An 18,907-nucleotide genomic window follows, 5' to 3' on the forward strand; every position below is an offset into this window, starting at 1 on the left:
GTCGCCGGGTCGTCCAGTCGTCAAGCTACTGATGATCCCTGTACTACTGATGCCTGCAGGCCATCTGCATTTCGTGAATTTTCCGACTTTGTCGACGCAGACATGCCACAATTTGTCTACGTCGAAAACGTAGGTTCAGGCTTCTACGGGGTCCCAAATGGATGTCGGATTTCGGTGTTGACGCGTGGATGCAAGTCGTGGTTCAAGCAATTAACGTTGACATTCGAATAATGACTCTCTAAAACTCTCTACCCCGGCTCGTCTCTTGCCCTGCGCGAAACGCTCCTTCATCCCCGCTAGGATGATGTTTGTTTCGTTCCGTTGAAAGACACGAAGGAGAATCCGTTTGCGTGGATCAGTCTGTAAATGACGCCGGGTCGGTTCGAGATGAACGATACAGTGTCATTCGTACCTGAAAAATGTCGAGGTTTCGGCTGTCGAGGTTCTGTAGTTTGTCGTTTGCGTTCGTAGATCATTAACCGTCAAATCTGGCGTACGGAGAGAGTACGGAGTATTACGGAGTAGTGGAGGCTGACTACTGCCATTTGGTGGGTCCAAGCCACGTGATGATCTAATGGATGTAGTTCCTTTAAAGTAGCGCTGACAGCAGCGTATGGGAGTATTTTAAGCAATTTACAATAACAGGGCGATCGTTTTAATGCAGACACAACATTCAACGTCAGGTACGGAGTATTTCATACGAAGTATGAAGTAAGATACATATTGTCCACTTACGGGAAAGCGGGCCATATCATTGTTCTGAGATATGGCTTTGCTTTCGTCATGTGTGTACTTCAATTTGCAGTCCACACCATGTTGATGCTCTCGATAACCTCCATCCTTTTTTTCATGCTATATCCTTGTCCAATTTTGAATGCCTCTGGCTTACTCCCACGCCTTTCCTCCATCACCGCGTGACCCAATCCCCCCCGCTGCAATCAACTTTCAGATTCGGTGCTCCGTATTCTATATTTGCGCACTTTAAACTTCGAACACGTATGTATAGACCTCCGCAAATGTCTGCTGAATATGATTGTTGACATCGATCGCTGATTGACGAACTCGGATAGAAGGAATATTGCAGATAAAGAAGAATAAAGGGTATGTGATGGGCGGATGCAATAAATAAAAGTGTGATGTATTTTGTGAATGTAGGGAAATGAGAGAAAACGGACGTTGCACTCCTTCGCGATAGAAGACTTACTTCATCATCAGTGTAAAATGGGACAAGTTGGTCCCTGAGAGTTTCCCTCCCTATTGCTCTCCCTTTGGCCATCTCAACGCCACGGTCTGCCCGAATCACATATATTCCCTAGCGGGGTCATGATGACATACTCACTGGTTTTGTCCCATGATAATTGGCGTGCTGCTCCATGGATGATAAAATTCTCGACAGCCTTGTGTTGGATGCCGAACTCTCTTACTTAGTAATGAGCCCCCCGGATCTCTAATCCCCCAGATGCCAAATCCCCCGGATGCTATATAATCCCCCAGGCCGAATACGGATCCCCCGGAACGAACTTTTGTTTTTTTGTTGCAGAAATCGGCCAAGCAAAAAGCATATAGACGAAATGCAGTCTGCATTGCACATAGGGAATATGCATCGATTGTGGGCATTAATCTTGCAATAACTGAGTGGGGTCACCAGCATGGGCACAGTGATTGAGCATATGACGATGCACGACTTGTTTGTGCCTAAGGGCTCCAGCTTGATTGCTTATTTCTGGACAATATCAGAAACGAGTGCACATGAGGGATACAAGGCAGGTGAGTAACTGAGACGGGGGGGGGGGGCCTTGTGCTGTGGTCGATGATGATGATGAAGAAGAATGAATCGGTTGAAAGAAAAATGGAGAGGAATATTAAGACGAGCGAGAAGTGAGAGCTGCGACGACTCTTATACCGGGGGCTTCCCTTGCGAGAACATGAGGGCGTTGCAGAATCGCGTCTTCCTATTTTACATTGTTGTTTACGTCACTCACGTTATCTTTCTATGCTTTTGCCCTCAACAGGGACGCTTGCGGTCCAGCTCGACTGATCGTGACTTCCTTCACCTCTACAGCTTTTGGATGTCACTGGCTTGGTAGCATTCACTGGACATATTCATATTAACTATTGCTTACAGGAGCAGCCATCCGATAATGGTGCTCAAATAGCAATGATAGATCTGATCTGTGATCTTTTCTGGAGCAGCCACCAAGCTGGGTTTATTTTGTGGCGTGTCTAACATACTGGCGTTAATACAAACTGATGATGGATCGCATCTGGGGGCTTTTACTCGTGTGGCCACCCAAGAGCTTAAAAGCGAGTGTTCGAATGGGATGGATTTCAAGAAAGCGACGATAGATCTGATCCGTGATCTATACCGGAGCAGCCACCAGACTGGGTTTTGATTGTGGCCTCCTCTTCACACTGATGATATGTTGTATTTGTGGGCTCTCTATTACTTTTACAAACGTGATCTGGGTAAGACGGTATATTCCGATAATGCAATCAGAACGGCATAGGGAACGACTCAACACGGTGCTGGTGAATGATGAAAACGAGGTGCAAAACATTTTCTTCCTGTTTTTCAATGGTGCACCTTTGCAAAAAGGATCGTCCTTGAAAGAGGCTGAGAGCACGCGTCTGACACCAGTGTCCTTTTCCGAGGGAAGTTGCGAACGGTCAAATCAAGGAAGTAAGGCGGGGACTTTGCATTTTACTCGCATGATACTCATGATTCGCACATCGGTAACAGCCAAGTGGCAATCTAAAAACAGCGCAGAAAAGAGAAGATCGGATGTCTTGTGTAATTCTGTTTTTGTCTCTTTACCCGAAAATGCGCATTAAACGTTTGTTTTGCGATCTACTAAAGTAAAGCAGGCTCGTCCGACTTCACTTCGTTTCTATCAGCCATTGCGCAGTTTTCATGCACAAGCCTCTCCTCATTTTCTTGTGAACCATCTCGTCGCTCTTTCTCTCACCTGCGTCAACGGTAAGACGCCGTTCAGATAAGTCTATGGCAGGAGAATTGTAGCCCACGGGTTGTCATGACGCAGTTCACAAATATCATCTCGTTGAGGTATATCTAATATAGAAGCTGTCATGATTCCGGGACAACCAATGCACAGAGGATGTAAAGCCCATACATCCCATATATATCAAACACCAAGTCAGAAATCAGCATCGAGGCATATCCAAACGCAAGAAGAATGAACATCAGCCCAAACCGGAAACATTGAACTATTATCCGCCTTCGGCGGAAGTTCTTCGCAATAGTGTCCTGTAGTTTGAAGTCTTCGATAAGCAATGAAAAGAGAACGAAAATATGTAGAGCTGCAAATTGGCAAATGGGCAGCCAATACCATATAAACGCGTCAGGAATTACCCAAGTGACCAATTTTGCATACCCTATGCCAAGCAAACAGAGAACTGCTACTGTAACGAGAAAGATGTCCAGAAGAATGAATACAATGAAGCCTTTAAACCAGACCGATTTGGTATAGTAGTCTCGTTCCGGGTGATCTCCCAAACCTCCAGCTTGTACTACATCTGTAAAGTGTATTTGCATTGGTTGTATATCTGGCAGGAGTGCATCTCTGTCTTGTAGTGGATCACTCTGGTCTGATTCCCAATTCCGACCGTCTGCAATGCGTAAGCAGAGGGCGCAAATGTTGGCTATTCCCGGGCTACTCACCCGGATATAAATACTCGAATACAGCTAGCAAAGGAGCTGCGAGGAGCACAATCGGAACAATCTGACCAAAGGTCCAATCGCCGTTCTCGCCATCAATAGTCTCAAGAATGGTCGTAAGGTTTATGACCCCCCAAGCAAATCCAGCAACTAGCCACCAGACCTTCTCAAATAGTTAGCATGCGAATAGCAGAAACTGGGTTCAAATTCTGTTCCAAATAAAAAATTGGGTTGGAGTAAGCATGTCTGTACCTCCAATGTCATTGATGTCCATACATCAACGCTGACCCGCAAGACAAGGAACACTGCTAACAGTGGCCTGTATAGTGCTCTGCGATTGAAACGCTGAACAAATAAGTTTCGTGGGCGGTCTAGGCTAAGTTTGTGGTAGACCGCGGACAAACATTTGCGAAGCCAAAGGCTAGTAGTGCGTCTCACAAACCCAACAAAATTGACAGAAAGACATTTGTGAAGTTTGACTGTGCGAATGATAAACCCGAGACCTGGAAGAAGCATGGATAGTACCATAGAGGCGAGTGCCAAGTTCGGGGCTTTGATACTTTCGCTGGCTTGGGTTCGGTTGTACGAGAGCAACTCGTGGTTGACTGGGTAGAACTGGCAGATTGCATAGTCGGTTGGAAGAGGCCATTTATAATTGTCGAAATAGTCAGGTCCGGTAAAATAAATCTCATCATCGTATATAGAATTCATTCCAGTCCAGTCGTAGCTTCCAGTTGGTACAATAGCAGCCAGAAGCATTATAAGGAACGCGGCCATTGCAATCAACCTCCAAGCCCGTTGGGCTGGCCTATTATATAAGTAGTTCCTAAAAAAGGTAAGGCAGGACAAGTGCGTCAGACTGGAAAACCAGGCCAGATACACCAATACCTGCCAATGGTATGCCGAAAGGCCACAGTGAAGTTGTGAGAATCCACTAATAAGGATGGAAATACCGGTAAGGATCTGCATGTCACTCATAGCCAGGACGCACTAAAAGGACGAGTCAGTATATTGGGCTTTGGAATGTACGATGAAAACATGCCTTACTTGGAGACATGCATCCTTTAAACGGGTTCCAAAATCCCGCCTGCGAATAAAACCAAGAAACACGACGTCCACTGGATTTGGCCGGAAGTGCTTTCGCCGAACTTCGGTCTCAGCGTAGTGTGTATTTTTTTGAAATGGATCATCCGTCGGGATGTAGGCTGCTAGAAACGAAAGAGTGATAATGGCAACCGCGATTCCGGCCGTTATGACATAGCCCAGTACAACCTATAGTTTTTGTAAACACATGAAAATCTGGTATAAAGGCCATGTAAAAGACTCACACCTATTCCCGATATATCTGCGTACGGTGGAAGAGTCGTTGGGCGCGCGAGAGAGCAGTTGTAAGTACAGGAATTGGTTGCCATTTCAATTTCTCTGTCAAATGGAAGAGAATAATCCTCAGGTAGTTTATAGAGTATCGTGTAGAACACCTTGCAATTCCACCGGGGTATTTGTAGGTCTTAACCAAGCTAGCCGGACCTGGCCTCGCTTTCTCCGTATTACATGCTCTGAAAGACAATTACGCCCGACGCTATCTATATCAAAGGATACAACCCTGCCAGTCCTTTATGGAAATTCCGGGCCTCTACACTGATACGACACTTCTGTGCGATTCTGACTAGCCAATAGAGTCATTTTCTCCGTCAGCCTTCCCTATCAGAGAGACGACGATATCACCCCGCCCCCACAGCTATAACGGCTGGGTAGGTAATGCGTATTTTACCATGACACCTGTCAGAACTTGATTGGCAAGGTAGCAAGCGAGATTGGGCTTCTTACGCCGCTAAAGCAGCATCTTGCAAGGTCGCCTGTCAAGCTGCACTGCAGTCCGGACGCTGATGACCGCGACCTCATTCCACGGGCCAACGGTAGACGTCCTATTGGCCTTACATGTGCTGGCCAAGACCAAAACGTCAGAGGGAAAGGCCGTATGACTCCGATGCCGGCAATGTACTATCATTTCATTGGCTCCAAGCTCATTTCATTCAACGCCCACCATCTCATGCAGGACCTCCAGTCTGACCGACCCTGTTCTATTTACGCTCTCGATCCTTGGGGCCGGTTCTACGTGCGGGTGGTAAGATTGAAGCACATGTGAGATTTATGTTGTTCAGGGTGCAACAATGCTAGCAAGCATACTTCCGAACGGGTCACCACTCTCTTCTCGCTAAAAATAACGGCGGAAAGAACCGTACTTCTCTTGACAATGCCACTCTCGTTATTCTGGAACGCCTTGCGAAGTCCATCCCTTCCAATCTATATCAAAGACAACTTGGCCGCAGAAGGGCCTCGTTTAATATTGGCTACACACTTGATATCTTCAGTCAGTCCTCGATGACGATTCCTCGAACAGCTTAGTCTTATTACGATACATTTCATGACGCAACGGAGGCACATGCGACATCGGGCCCGGATTGTAAAACAGCTATGATCACAGGCGATTGCGGCTTCAGACAACTTTCTCTAGGACTCGAAACGAAGTACGGTGATGAAGGAATACGTGATTGATCATTAGGAGGTCAACTACACATGATCAAGTAAATGGCTCTTCTCCTCTGTGTGACAGTCAATCAAGTAGCATGCATTTGATATAAGTTTGCAATCGTTCCCTAGTTTTTCTTTACCTACTCCTATCTGCCGTTTCCTCCCTGCAATGATCTGCTCACCACTCCCTACTCCGGGAAGGCTAGCAAGATTGAGCCGCTCTTTGTCTGTGCCGTAACGTTGGACGCGTCCTCACCGGGCGCCACGCCCTTGGTACCAGCGATGTGATTTCCCCGGTGTGGGGGCCAGTGTGGCCGGTCGTCTGGCAGTACGTGGACGTCCTTACCGAGCAAGGCGACGTGGCCACTCGCCACGGCCGTCAGCTGAATCCGGCCGGCCCACGACGATGGGTAGTGCAGCTGGATGCCGCCTGAAACAGTGCAGTGATGCGACTGCAAGAAGTCGAGGGTGGCGTCGTCGGCGTACGAGAGGCCCAGCTTGATGGTTCCGCTGACGGCGCTGGTTTCGAGCAGCGCCGGTGTCGTTAATTCAAGGAGGTGCAGCGCCAGATGCTGACCGCCTGAGATGGAGTTCACGCGCGCGAAACCGGCAAAGGCGGCCGACGCCTTGATCAAACCAGACTTTGAGCTGAGCGCAAGGCTGTGGCCGGGCGCAGCTGCCACAGACGGCATCTCGGTCAGGGTGATGTCGCCTGAGATGGTGCCGATACGGAGGTTTGGGAGGCCGACATCGAGCGGCTGAGCAGGCTCCAGCGGCTGGTCGAACGCGGCAAGGTCGACGAGCTCGGCAGTAGCGCTACCGCGCTCCTCCACAGACACGTGCACGTCGCCGGACACAGTCGAGAAGTGCAGCTGCTGGCGCAGGCCCCAGGATCCCCGGATGCCACCCGAGACGGAGTGCACATACACGCCGGCGGCATCGAGCCAGAACGGGGAGTCGGCACCGGGCAGTGCTGCTGCGGCCACGATGTCGCCCGAGACGGTGTTCAGCTGCGTTGCCACCCGTACGGATAGGTCAAGCCCCTCAGCCAGCAGGATGTCAAGATTCGTGGCGCTGATGCCGAGGAAGCCGAGCGCCACCGTCTCCTGGTTGGCTGGCACCCAGACCGTGATGCGGGCCACGAGGCAGGGCGTGCTGCCGTGTGTGCGGTCGTTGTCGCGGTCGTCGAGCCGGATGTCGTCGTCAATCTGCACGCGCAGCAGCTGGTCCTGGCCCGGCTCGACGCCCAACGCGATCAGCTTTCCGATGCGCTCATCGTTGGTCATCGTCTCAATGTCGACGGCACCGGCTGCGTGCGCCGCGTCGGCACGTCGCACCACTACGGCGCCCGACACGCGCACGTGCTGCCGGCGCTCGTGCGGGCCGTTGTGGTGATGCGTCCTGCTCTGGTGTACCGTCAGGTTGTGACCCGCTCCGAAGCTCAGGCCGTACGATGACTGCGCGTCCACGGCGTCGCCCCAGGCCCGGCACTGCTGGCCAGGCAGCTCCAGTGGGCCGCTGAGTGGTGTGCCCGTCGCATGGGTGGGCGATGTAACGGGACTGCACCGTCAGCCATGTTTAGGTGCTCAAACGCACTCCTTGCATCTCACACCACAGGCTCACCTCGTCACAATATGCCGAATCGATGGCGAGATCACGTGCAGAGTCACAACCACTACCAAAAGCGCGAACAGGATGCCGTGCATTGGCACAGGGCGTCGGCGGAGCGCCTGTGGGACTATCACGGGCGCCCCAAGTGGCACGGACTCATACCTATTGCCCAGCAGCGGCCGGTAATCGCTGTAGGCTTCCTTGGGCATCATGTTCTCTGTGTAGAAGATTGTGTTGGAAAAAAAAGATGACTAATACAATAACGCCAACAGGCTTAGCAGAGAAATATCAATATGCTGTCCAAAAACAGTCCCCGTCTGCCCACGAACTTAACTACCCCGCCGTTAAACGGCTGCCTGGCATGACGCGAAATGCTTACATTCAATTATCGTTGTAGCCCTACAGAGTACTCGTAAGATGCAAACAGCTCAATTGTTTGGCCAGTTCTAAGCACCTGATTGCCACCTACTGGGCAAAGGCCCCGTCTTACTTGCTTCCTCCTTCCCTTCCTGGGACCGCTTGGGCTAGCCTACAAAACGTGTTACTGACAGCAGCAGGCAGCAGAATTGTTTAAGAATTTGTGGGTCCAGATCACGATCATGTTAAGATCCCGCGTGGCGACGTCAAGTTATAACGCGCGATTTCTGCATCTATGATGAAATCCTTTGAAGACAAACTTTCAGATTATAGGGTCTGCAGATGTGTACGGAGTACGGAGAGTCTTAACACTCCGTGCTTCCGAGAAAGTATTAGGCCTGCCCATATCCTTTTAGCAAAGAAGTGGGGCAATCCGGCCTGCTGCATTTTCGGGAGAATTCGATCAGTTCTACATCTCCATTAAACATCCTGCTCAGCGATTTAGTGTTGTCCAGATTAAAGGATGTCTGGTGTCCAATGCAATTGCAAGCGACAAACCGGTAGACACTCTCGAGACATCAGTTGTGCTCACCATAAAGTTCCAGTCCTCCATCGCCTCCGCAGCCTAATATTACTGCAAAGCCCATCCGCAGCTCCGCTCCTTTCATCGCCTTCTCCCGACTCAAGGCCACCAACGTCTCTTGCAGAATCGGCAAGCACTTCTAATCCGTGTTCTCCGCGTCCCATCCATCAGTCTTGCCCCTAAATTCTTCACCAGAGCGTGCATCAAGTTCTCACAGCACCCGCAGACACCACGCCTTCGATTCGCGGATCTTGGGAGGTTTTCCTCCCCCCGTAACTAAGTTCGGAGCTCGACTGAGGTAAATAGGGACACTTGGATGGCTACGGACGGGTAGAAGCCAGAACTGCAGATTGCGACCCGCAGCTGGAGCTGATCGTTCCCGTCCCAAGCGCCATACTTTGAGCGATGACATAAGAGCCACCTTACAGGAAGGGCATAAGCGGTCTCGTTCAGTGACGAGTTAGAGGAAGACCTAAAGCCTGGTAGTCGGGCAACTTCCGTCGACCAGAGGCCGGATAGCTACTCAATGGCGGGACTCCACTAGAAGCCCAGCAACTCGAGCCGAACGTCTTGGTGAGGCTGCGGGTAATGGAAGTCTGAGGCTGACTAGATAAGCCGCTCTTACGAAGGTGAAGGTGCCAGCCAGCCGTGAAAGCGGATGCTGCGTTCTTGTTGTGCCCGACAGACGTACGCAATATCGGCACATACATACGTCGTGCACGGGCATGGTCGTTTCCGGCCTTGAAAGACTGGTTAGTCCGCTAGTGATGAGAGCCATCGTTTAGGGTGGCTTTGGGAATCCCCTTGTGGTATATGTTCAAAGGCCCTCGCTGCACTTCTGGCCAAGCTTGCGTCGTACAGACGCCGGCAAAAGATTGTACAGTCAGTGTGCAAGGCATTGGCTTCCAGAAAAGGTGGTCTGTGCACTGCCAAGCACATAAATACTCCGACAATGCGGTAAATTAGCCTCTTTCCCCTGACTCTGCCTTTGTGCACCTCGTCTATCATCGCGTCGTCGTCGCGGTCGAGGCCGCCATCGCCCAGCCGCTCTGCACGACCGTGCAGCTCGGGCTCGTCGACTAATTTAAGCTAAAAAGTGAAACTAATATCGCATCGATGCCGCTGCAAACGCCTTAGCCAAGGCACAAAAACAAATGTATAATTTCATATGATCAGAGAGTTTTGAATGCCCATGGAAAATGCACATAACGGGTTAGCCTCAAAACTGTTAGACGAGTATACAAGACCTATTTACGGAGTATTTCCGTTCCGTCTTTCGACCCTTAAGGCTTAGACAATAATGACCTGTCGCATCATATTGTAAACACGAGACTGTGTACTTCGGCGCTCGTACTCTGTGCTTTTCTGTGTCAACGCGTTAAAGCAAAGGCTATTAGCCTCATACATTGTGGTTTTATTTTGATGTTAGACCTAACGGAACAAGGGACGGCACCAGGTCTTGAACAAAGTGCTTGATGGAATTTATGTATAATGATCCTGATCGTCACTTCGACCAAGCGTTACAGCCGGGAGAGCGGCCAACAGCGTGGGGCCATTGTGCAAGTGGTTAGGCCCCTGACATATCATTTTGTACTCCGTAAATCAAACTCGCATTTTTATCTCTGTCACATTCTTTACTTTGTACCCATGTTCCGATACAGCCCCTGTCACTACGACGTCCTCGTACGTATTTTCATCCGCTCTTTACTTGTACTACGTATGAGCATTGCTCTCATCTAGCACAGAAGCTGTCTGCATTAAAGCTGCGAGTGCACCATCCGCCTGACACGGATTGATGCCGACATGACGGCGCATCTTAAGCACCTGTGCCTTAGTCTGCGTCGATGAGAGATACACAGACCGGTGTCTACGACGTACCAGAACCATAGTACGGGTTGCTTAAGCCCCCGCCCCCTTCCACCCCACTGCAAGGATGTAGTAGATTGGATGAGCGGCACGGAAGTACGGAGTATGGAGAACAGAGAACGGAGAACGGAACTCATACTCGTACGAGTAATTACTCCGTGTCTGCTTCTCGGTAAAGAAGGCTAGCATCTCGCACTAGCTTCTCTAGGTAATTCTCCGTCATCCCCGCCACAAACCAGCTCTCAAACACTTCCACTAAAACCAAGGCTGTCAGTGTTTTGGCCGTATCTTAGGACCTTGCTCCGCAAAGAGTCCTTGTACACGTACTTGTACCTCATACTTGTAGTCGTACAGGCATTCGGACCCCCAGCCAACCAAAACACTCAGTCCCTTTACCCCCACGGGAGAAACGGTCGAAAGGAAATCTTCTCTTGCCAATCGTACGTTTTTGATACCCCCCTTTTACGTGCGGCCTGACTCTCCAACCCCAATGCAACAGAGTGCTGTTTTGATAAGCCGGATCACACGACTGGTCTGTTTGAATACTGCGCAAGACCGAAAGCCATGCACTCCAGAGCTCGTACGAGAGCGGGTTGAACGTAGTATAGGATCCGGAATACATTTCCCCTTTGAGCAGAGTGTAACACATAGCCAGCATGGGTCGGATGCAGTGAATCATACGCGCACAGTACTTGAAAGGGATTAAGGGCATCGTTTAATGATTACATAGATCTACTTGAACTGGAAGGACATAAACTTTGAAGGTGCTGAAAAGTGGGAAGGCTATTCCCTCTCTAGGAGGGAAACTGGGTCGTGATCTTCCATGGCCGCCACTAACCGCTCAACAATAGCCCATACCCGCTCCTTCTTCTGCATTGTGTAAGGGCAAAGGACCCATGAAAATCCAGCCATCGACGATTTGCGATACTCCTCCATCACTTCGGGGTTCTTCCTTGACAGCTTCGGTCCGCCAAACACATGCAGCCGCTGGAGATAGTAGTCAAAGATGTCCATCTCATACTTTCGGCGGTCTTCGATTGTCAGGGCCGTCATGACAAAGTAGGCAATGTCCGTGAAGCACGATCCCAGGTGGATGATCTGCCAGTCCACAAGCATGGGGGCCTTGATCCTGTCCGACCATGCGGCGTTGCCGAGATGTGCATCGCCGTGCAGAATGCAGCGGAACTTTGGGTTCCGCGTGGAAAACCACGTCTTGATGGCGGCTGTCATCCGCCGCTGGTCCTTCATGTACGCCGGCACAGGCGGCCGGTCCTCAGCCAGCACGATGGCATCCCACATGCCGCACAGCCCCAGCACCGAGGTGTCGTAGTGGTCGTCCAGCCAGGGTGTATCAGTTGCCTTTGTTCCCCAAGTGGCGCCATGCAGAGCGGCCAGCTGCTCGACCACCAGCATGACACGGTTGACCGGCCAAGTATCGACGGGGTCGGCAAAGACAAAGCCGCCAGTAGCAGCAATGTCTTCCATGATGATCACCGCATTCTCCGTGTTCTTGTGAGCCCAAAGCTTATGTGGCAAGCTCAGGTAGGGGATATGGGGTGCCACGTTGGTGTAGAAATCGACCTCGCGCGCATAAAGGGAGAGAATAAAGGGGAACTGTGAAAGCATGGCTGGGTTCAGGCCGCCCTTGACGCAGAGGTCCATTGGCCTCTTCTTGGTGTTGTCTTCATCCTCTGGTGTGACTGTCATGAGGACCAGGGTTGCCGTGCCCGTAACGAGCCTCTTGTTTGTGATCGCTGACCTCGTAAGGCCTATCTTGGGGCAGAGCCATTCGGCAGTAACATCCTCAGGGAGGCGGGGGAGAACAACAGTGTCGGCCATGGCGTGCGTTATGTTGCGTCGCTGGTATTTCTTGGAAAACTGGAGTATGAGAGTATAACAGACAGATTATAATAGAGGATGATCACTTGGTATGGAACTTTCTATGGTTTCCTTTCTTCCCTTAAGCGGAGTATGTACTTTATATATATAGCCACGAAAATAGGTGGTGGCCCCTTATACAATCCCAACTACGGAGTACTCCGTAATCTATTGAGTATCGCCTTAAAAGGAGACATTGGCAAGGGGGGGAGGCAAACTCGGGAAATACGTGTACAAGTACAATTATGACATCAAACAGGGGCTGTCTTGCACATACTGGTACTCGTAGGTGAGTTGATCCTGCTGTCGCCATTTCCGCCATTTAACGGTACAATGCAACCGCATCAAAATTACCCATACTAACACAAACTGTCAGGCCATCGGTATCGTACATGCTGCTGTTTTTATGATGTCTATGTACCTATCAGTCTTAGCCACGCTTTCTTGTCATATCTGGGGTTAAACGTCTTCAGTTTTCCGTTTTGTCATCTGGGAACTGTGCAAGCATGATGCATTGGCACCGACATGCTGGAAATGAACAGGGCCGTGTTACCGCTGTAAAGGCACTCGAACCGTGGTTTCAGACGATGTCGTATTGCTGGGTGGAGTTCGCGTACCCTGGACACCTCCTGTCAAGGCTATGCTCCGTATTTACCACAAAAGGGTCCCGGCTTCGTCACTCCGTACTCCGTACATGCTATGTAGTAGCCAATAATGGTAGTGGAGCCCGCGGAGAGTCTTTCTCGAAGCCGCCGTGCATGAGGTTACAGTGGCTAGTTTCGGCCGAGTGCACGACGTCAGCACTGCGATGTATCTCAAGTACTCCGTACCTCTGATCCCGCTCCCTGTACTCCGTAGGGGTGCCATCAATGTGCCGCAAGACGGACGATGGTGTTGGTATCGCAATGCCTGTCTTGGTTCCCCCTTTACTGTCACGCAACTGACCGCTACTACCAACAAGACCAACAAGATGTAGGCGACACTGGTATGGCCTTTAACAGACAGGCCATTGGCGGCTTCTGTACGGCCTTTCCTCTCTTCATGTTATCATTCGTTCTTTCGTTTCCAGCTGGGGGAAGAGCCAACTAAATTAACCCGAATTATGTTGGCCCTCGAAACGCTTCGCGGTGTCATGGCCGCCTTCATGGCTGTGGATCTCATCGTCGTTTGTGTGCGCCTCTTTGTGCGCATCAAGTTAACGACGCCCGGAAACGACGACTACTGCATCGTCATAGCCCTCACCGGCTTCATCATCATGTGCTCCTTCGCTTTCGTGGCCCTCTCGTACGGCTTCGGTATCAGTGACGCTGCGAAAATCGCCACATTCAGAGGCTACGATCAGATAAAAGCGTCCAAGTTCTTCACCGTCGCCCAGTTGACGTACGTCGCCAGCTTTCCCATCGTGCGCATCAGCGCGGCCATGGTTCTCCTCCGCATTGTCCAAGACGCCAAGCCACGCATCAAGCACCTACTCGTGACATCCATTATCGTCATCGTTGTCTACTCCCTGGGCTGCATTCTGGTGGACGCGCTGCAGTGTATCCCACTAAAAACCGCATGGGGCGACGGCACGGGGAAGTGCATCTCGTCCCAACGCTTGGCGGGCTTGGCCTTTGCCGTGTCAGCCCTGGATATCGCATCGGCACTGTTTTACGCCGTGCTACCAGTATTCTTGCTCAAGGGCTTGCAGATCGGCCTCAGGACCAAGCTCGCCATCATAATACTGTTGGGTCTCAGTGTGGTGACTGTTGTTATCAGTATTGTACGACTCAGGAGTTTGATCCTGATAGTCAATACCACTAGTGTTTCAACCACTTTATCGCTCGAACTGGAGTCTTTTGTCTTGTACGCCTTCGAACGTCAGTTTCCTTTCTTTCTCGTGCTTTACCTCGACTGACTTGAACTTCTTCTTAGCTCTGCCCTCGAGCTCGGTATATCGATCTTGACTGCCTCCTTGGTAGCTCTTCGCCCCCTCCTCAAGTACATGCCGTTTGGCAGTCGTGGGCGCAGCTCAGGTGCTCGAGGTCGCTCCGCCCCATACGGAACCAGCGGACTATGTACCAGCGGCCCGGCGGAATTTGAGATGGGTCATCGCCTTCATAGCGAAGTCGCAGACGCGAATAGTGACGACGCCGAGAGTCAGCGAGATATATTGCGAGAAGATGGAAACAACGGGGTCTGGAAGCGCTCCAAGGTTTCCGTAACTTACGAAGCAAAGCCGAAGGATGGTGGAACATAGAATATAATACATCCTCACTTTCCCCGAGTACAATTGGTCATTAGACTTTCTATGTTCCATATTTCTACAAGCTGTAGCCAAGTGTTAACGCATTTGATAGCATAGTCGTTAATAGTGGTGTGTGGTACGTTTGTGTGGGAGGATTGGATAATCTAGAATAAAGCATTTGCACCAATCAATGAAGAAGGGAATATCCGCCGCTAGAATAGCTGCTAGATCTTTTTTGAAGAAGTACGGAATAGCGTTTCTGCAATGCACCAAATGGTTGGCTGCACGCGACTAATTGCTTATTAATACATGGTGTTATTCCGTTTTATTCGGCGTACAACTGTGTGGTTTTAGCAATCGCCGTCTTGACTTTCTTTCGATGCATGGTTTTTCAACAAATTTCTCTAGCCTCTTCTTTCCCCCTGCGTTCATGGATCCCGGGGATTTAGAAAGCACACCACTTTCCACCTCTTGCATCTTTTTTTTTCTTTCCTTTTCAACATGTTGCTACTATGATTTCGAAAACCCCAAAATAAAGATCTGCTACTTCGCCTAACGTCAAACAGAGAAGTCCTTAATTGGGAAACATATGTAGATTTCTTCTTGACCGACGCTTTGATATGGCACAACACAAGGGATGGCCACGATGTCGAAATAATTATCCTTAAGTAAACCCAGTATACCCTAAATCGACATCGAAAATGGCTTATAGCCAGCCACATAGCCTACTAACAGCCAGTCGGTGCAGTTGGGCCACACCTTCACAAAGTCCTAACGTCCCTACTTAGACAGGCAGCCCACAACATCGCTCGTTTGTCTGTATCGGTTGTAGAGTCGAGCACTTCTGATGTTCTCCTAACCAGCGCATAGTACCATGCCCCGTGCACTGAGAGTGTTTGATTGGGGCATAAACTGCGAGGCCCCAATATCGGGTCGCTTCATGGACGTCAACCATCTAAGATGAAATGACCAGTATCTGGCTCGTATCAGTTTCGGTTCCCTCTTCTCCATCTCTGTGTCACGTTGGACATGTTTTCTTGTTATGTATAGTATACTTCTCTAAACCACCATCAACAATCGGAAACTCATTATTAAAAGAAAGAAATGTCCCTACCCAACTTTAAGAATCACACGTCTCCCTGTAAAACGCTGTTCAAGTAGCCAGAGTCACGACCCAATCACGATTTTTTTCACTTATTCCCAGAACGTCTTCTGCCATCACTTACCGGGCATGGAGAAGTGCACCAAGAAGGCAAGGCTGCATGGCTGGTCTGAGGTTGACAAGGCTCGCAGCAGGCACACCAGCCTCAACAACAGCGTCCCTGTTGCCGTCGACCAGTTTAGGAAGAGCATGCCGAACCATGCGCCCAAGTGGACCTGCCTTGGCGTTGCCATCCTAGCGACCCCAGGCATGAGATCGAGATTGACTGCGAGGCATACGGGCATATGCTAATCATAGATGTCCGGTCTTAGCAATATAAATGTGAGTACTCTGTACCTCGTACTGTGTGGTTATTCGTTCTGTGTGGCGCAGCAGTTGGCCGCTCTTTGCGGAGTATTCCATACTACGGAGAACTCCGTACTTCGTACCTGCACAACGGGCCCATATGCTCCGTACAGCAACCCCGTAATCAATTATAACATAGCGATCGGCCTTCCAAATTCAAGTACCGGTTGTTATGCATTTCGTTCTTACAGCAGGTCGATCAAAATGCTGTGATCGCTAAGGACAAAGTCTAAGGCCTCGGTTCCTGCGGAGCTCGATGATGCATTTTTGTCGTTATACGCGACATCGTTCCCAATCACGTTAATGTCGCCACAGGAGCTCTGCGAGCAGACGCTCCTTATCGTCTACGGCGGGTACCTGGAGCAAGGAAATTCTATCTGCGCTTTGAACAGCCAGGCCTTCTTACCGACAGTTCGTCTAGTGCTTATTACCCCTGTAAGCGTTTGCCGGGACAGGGGTACTTACGGAGAACTGCCCCTAAACTACGGCGTAGGCGATCATGTCTCCACTTTAGCTTCCCTTCTAGTGCACCCCCCTGAACATCATTTCCAGCTGTTTGGGTCTGCTACTACGGAGCACGTCGTAGGCGTAATTTGTTCACAGGTTTCTAATAATAACTGCCATCACTCTGCACTGATCTCCTTCAGAAACACGAGCGTGATAAGGAATAGACCTAATTACGACGTACTTAATCCACTTTCTTATATGACTGCTTCCACTGCCTGCCATAGTGGATATACGTAGGGATCACCAAATGGCAGAATTTGCGAGAAGCATACAGCTGCAACCCCCTTCTCTCGATCCACAGTCCAAAAGCAGTTGCAAAGACCTGTTGCCGAGCCTTTGGTAAATGAGGCAGCCCCTGGACTGGTCTGGAGAAGCATGGTGAGACCCCAGCCGTAAGTTTCCAAGGCCTCGGTCGGTTCTGCTGTCGGGTCATCGCGTATGCAAAGATCGGGTCTGCTCGTCACGTGCGGACCACCGGTGACGTATTTTCCCATGTAGTCAGGTATCTGGTTCCTGAACATCTCGTCGACAGTCTCGCTCGCCAGAACTCTCTTCTGTGTGTGCGGCGATACACCGTCGCCGAGGAGCATAGCCAGCACTCGACTGTAGTCCGTCACGGTGCTCAGAAGTCCGGCTGCATACCAGTCAGGCAAACACAGATGCGGAAGGGAGGCAGAAAAAGTGTGCGGTGCTGCACTGACCACCGGCAGACTGGAAGTAGTCCTGCCCCTCTTCCCGAGCTGGACGATAGAAATGCGGCTCTGCAGTCAGATTATCTGCTCTCCGGTGGAACATGGCCATTCTAGACCGCATGTCTGTAGAGGGCATGAAGCTTGTGCTGGTCATTCCCAGGGGCTGGAAGATGTTAGTTTGGTAAAACTCTTCGAGAGTTGTCTTCGCGCAACGGTCTATGAAAACACCAACCCAGTCAATTCCGACCTGTATAAAGCCTTGTTAGCACATGCATCGAACAGGAAGAAGCGGCAAAGCTTGCTGAGTAATCATGGCTGGTGCCTGGCTCGAAGACAAGTGGCTGCTGTATGCCAGAGAAGTCTCCTTGGAACTCATCCATTAATGCGTCCATGTGGAAATGGCTTCGCCAAAGATCTTCATGGTAGAATGAGTATGAAAATCCTGCTGTCTTAAACCACGTTAGCTATTATTGGTGCAGTATTTCGTAGACAGGCCGTCTGGCTGCTGACATGAGTCATCAACATCCTTAAAGTGATCCGGTTACGCTTTGGCCTAAGCCTGCCGTCCTCGAGAATTTGTACCGTCTTCAGCTCGGGGACCATTTCTTCCAATAGGTCTGCTGAGTCCAGATCGGCCTTGCCCTGCTCGACCAGGATCATTAAGGCAACTGCCGAGACCAGCTTCGTGCACGAGGCTATCCAGAATACGGTGTCGGTCGTCATAGGCTTAGTGGATCCGAGCCCTTTCAGACCTGCTGCACCGGAATAGGCCGAATTGCCATGACGGTCGACTACCTGCAGGACAACACCTGGGACATGCTGGGAGTTGGCCGTGGCTTGGTGCATCAAGAAGACAAGCCGGGCCGCGAAGTCGGACGTCACTCCAGCCATTGAGACGATCTCGAGGTGTGTTGTTGTAGGTAAACAGATTCGGGAGCTCGCGCCTGCGTGAATTTAAATGTTGCAGCCAGTCAGACTCGCCAATCGGGTATCTGTTCGTGGTGGTGGTGTGGATCTTCTCCGAATCGGATAACAGTTCCGACACAACTAGCTGCATGCTGTGAGATGATACGGATAGAGCAGGCATTGAGGCCCATTGCACCTTCATCATAGTAGTATGAAGCCAAAACCGGAACATGTTACGCTGACAATGGCATCGAGTTCGGGGGAAAGAGAGGCCTCCAAGTGCCGGGCGATTCTTTGAGACTTCATGCCGAAGAGGTCGCACTGGCGTATAGAGCTGCATTAGGACAACAAATGGCAATACTTCTTGCTGATATGCTGTTGTATTGTCAAAGGTACTTGCGCCATACTGCAAAAGTAGGGATCCCTTACCTTCTATCGTAATAGGCAGGGTTGTATGACTGATTCTGATTTAGCACCTGCGAAATCGAATTTGATGTGCTAGGCTACTACTGTAATCGGAGCATTACAGGAGTGCCCTCTTCCGTAATTGCGTTGCAAGTCCTGC

General features: G+C 50.4%; 5 protein-coding genes across 5 annotated transcripts; 2 read left to right on the top strand and 3 right to left on the bottom strand.

The window, feature by feature from the left end:
• Positions 1–6,396: 6,396 nt before the first annotated feature.
• On the bottom strand, positions 6,397–8,031 carry CMQ_763 (uncharacterized protein; the record flags this gene model as incomplete). Its single annotated transcript, XM_014317842.1, has 2 exons — positions 6,397–7,768; positions 7,832–8,031. 2 exons carry the CDS (start codon positions 8,029–8,031, stop codon positions 6,397–6,399), a joined length of 1,572 nt encoding a protein of 523 aa, XP_014173317.1.
• Positions 8,032–11,408: 3,377 nt separating this feature from the next.
• Positions 11,409–12,464, bottom strand: CMQ_886 (aminoglycoside phosphotransferase; the record flags this gene model as incomplete). Its single annotated transcript, XM_014317965.1, has 1 exon — positions 11,409–12,464. The coding sequence occupies one exon, from the start codon at positions 12,462–12,464 to the stop codon at positions 11,409–11,411; it is 1,056 nt and encodes a 351-aa protein (XP_014173440.1).
• A 1,141-nt stretch (positions 12,465–13,605) lies between these two features.
• CMQ_714 (uncharacterized protein) lies at positions 13,606–14,742 on the top strand (the record flags this gene model as incomplete). Its single annotated transcript, XM_014317793.1, has 2 exons — positions 13,606–14,348; positions 14,418–14,742. The coding sequence occupies 2 exons, from the start codon at positions 13,606–13,608 to the stop codon at positions 14,740–14,742; spliced, it is 1,068 nt and encodes a 355-aa protein (XP_014173268.1).
• Positions 14,743–15,961: 1,219 nt separating this feature from the next.
• CMQ_643 (uncharacterized protein) lies at positions 15,962–16,183 on the top strand (the record flags this gene model as incomplete). Its single annotated transcript, XM_014317722.1, has 1 exon — positions 15,962–16,183. The coding sequence occupies one exon, from the start codon at positions 15,962–15,964 to the stop codon at positions 16,181–16,183; it is 222 nt and encodes a 73-aa protein (XP_014173197.1).
• A 755-nt stretch (positions 16,184–16,938) lies between these two features.
• Positions 16,939–18,327, bottom strand: CMQ_1511 (beta-lactamase family protein; the record flags this gene model as incomplete). The annotated part of the gene is made up of 4 exons (XM_014318590.1): positions 16,939–17,378; positions 17,446–17,599; positions 17,669–17,683; positions 17,947–18,327. 4 exons carry the CDS (start codon positions 18,325–18,327, stop codon positions 16,939–16,941), a joined length of 990 nt encoding a protein of 329 aa, XP_014174065.1.
• Between the last annotated feature and the right edge of the window lie 580 nt (positions 18,328–18,907).

The sequence above is a fragment of the Grosmannia clavigera genome (genome assembly GCF_000143105.1).
Source record: "Grosmannia clavigera kw1407 unplaced genomic scaffold GCSC_140, whole genome shotgun sequence".
NCBI lineage: Eukaryota > Fungi > Ascomycota > Sordariomycetes > Ophiostomatales > Ophiostomataceae > Leptographium > Leptographium clavigerum.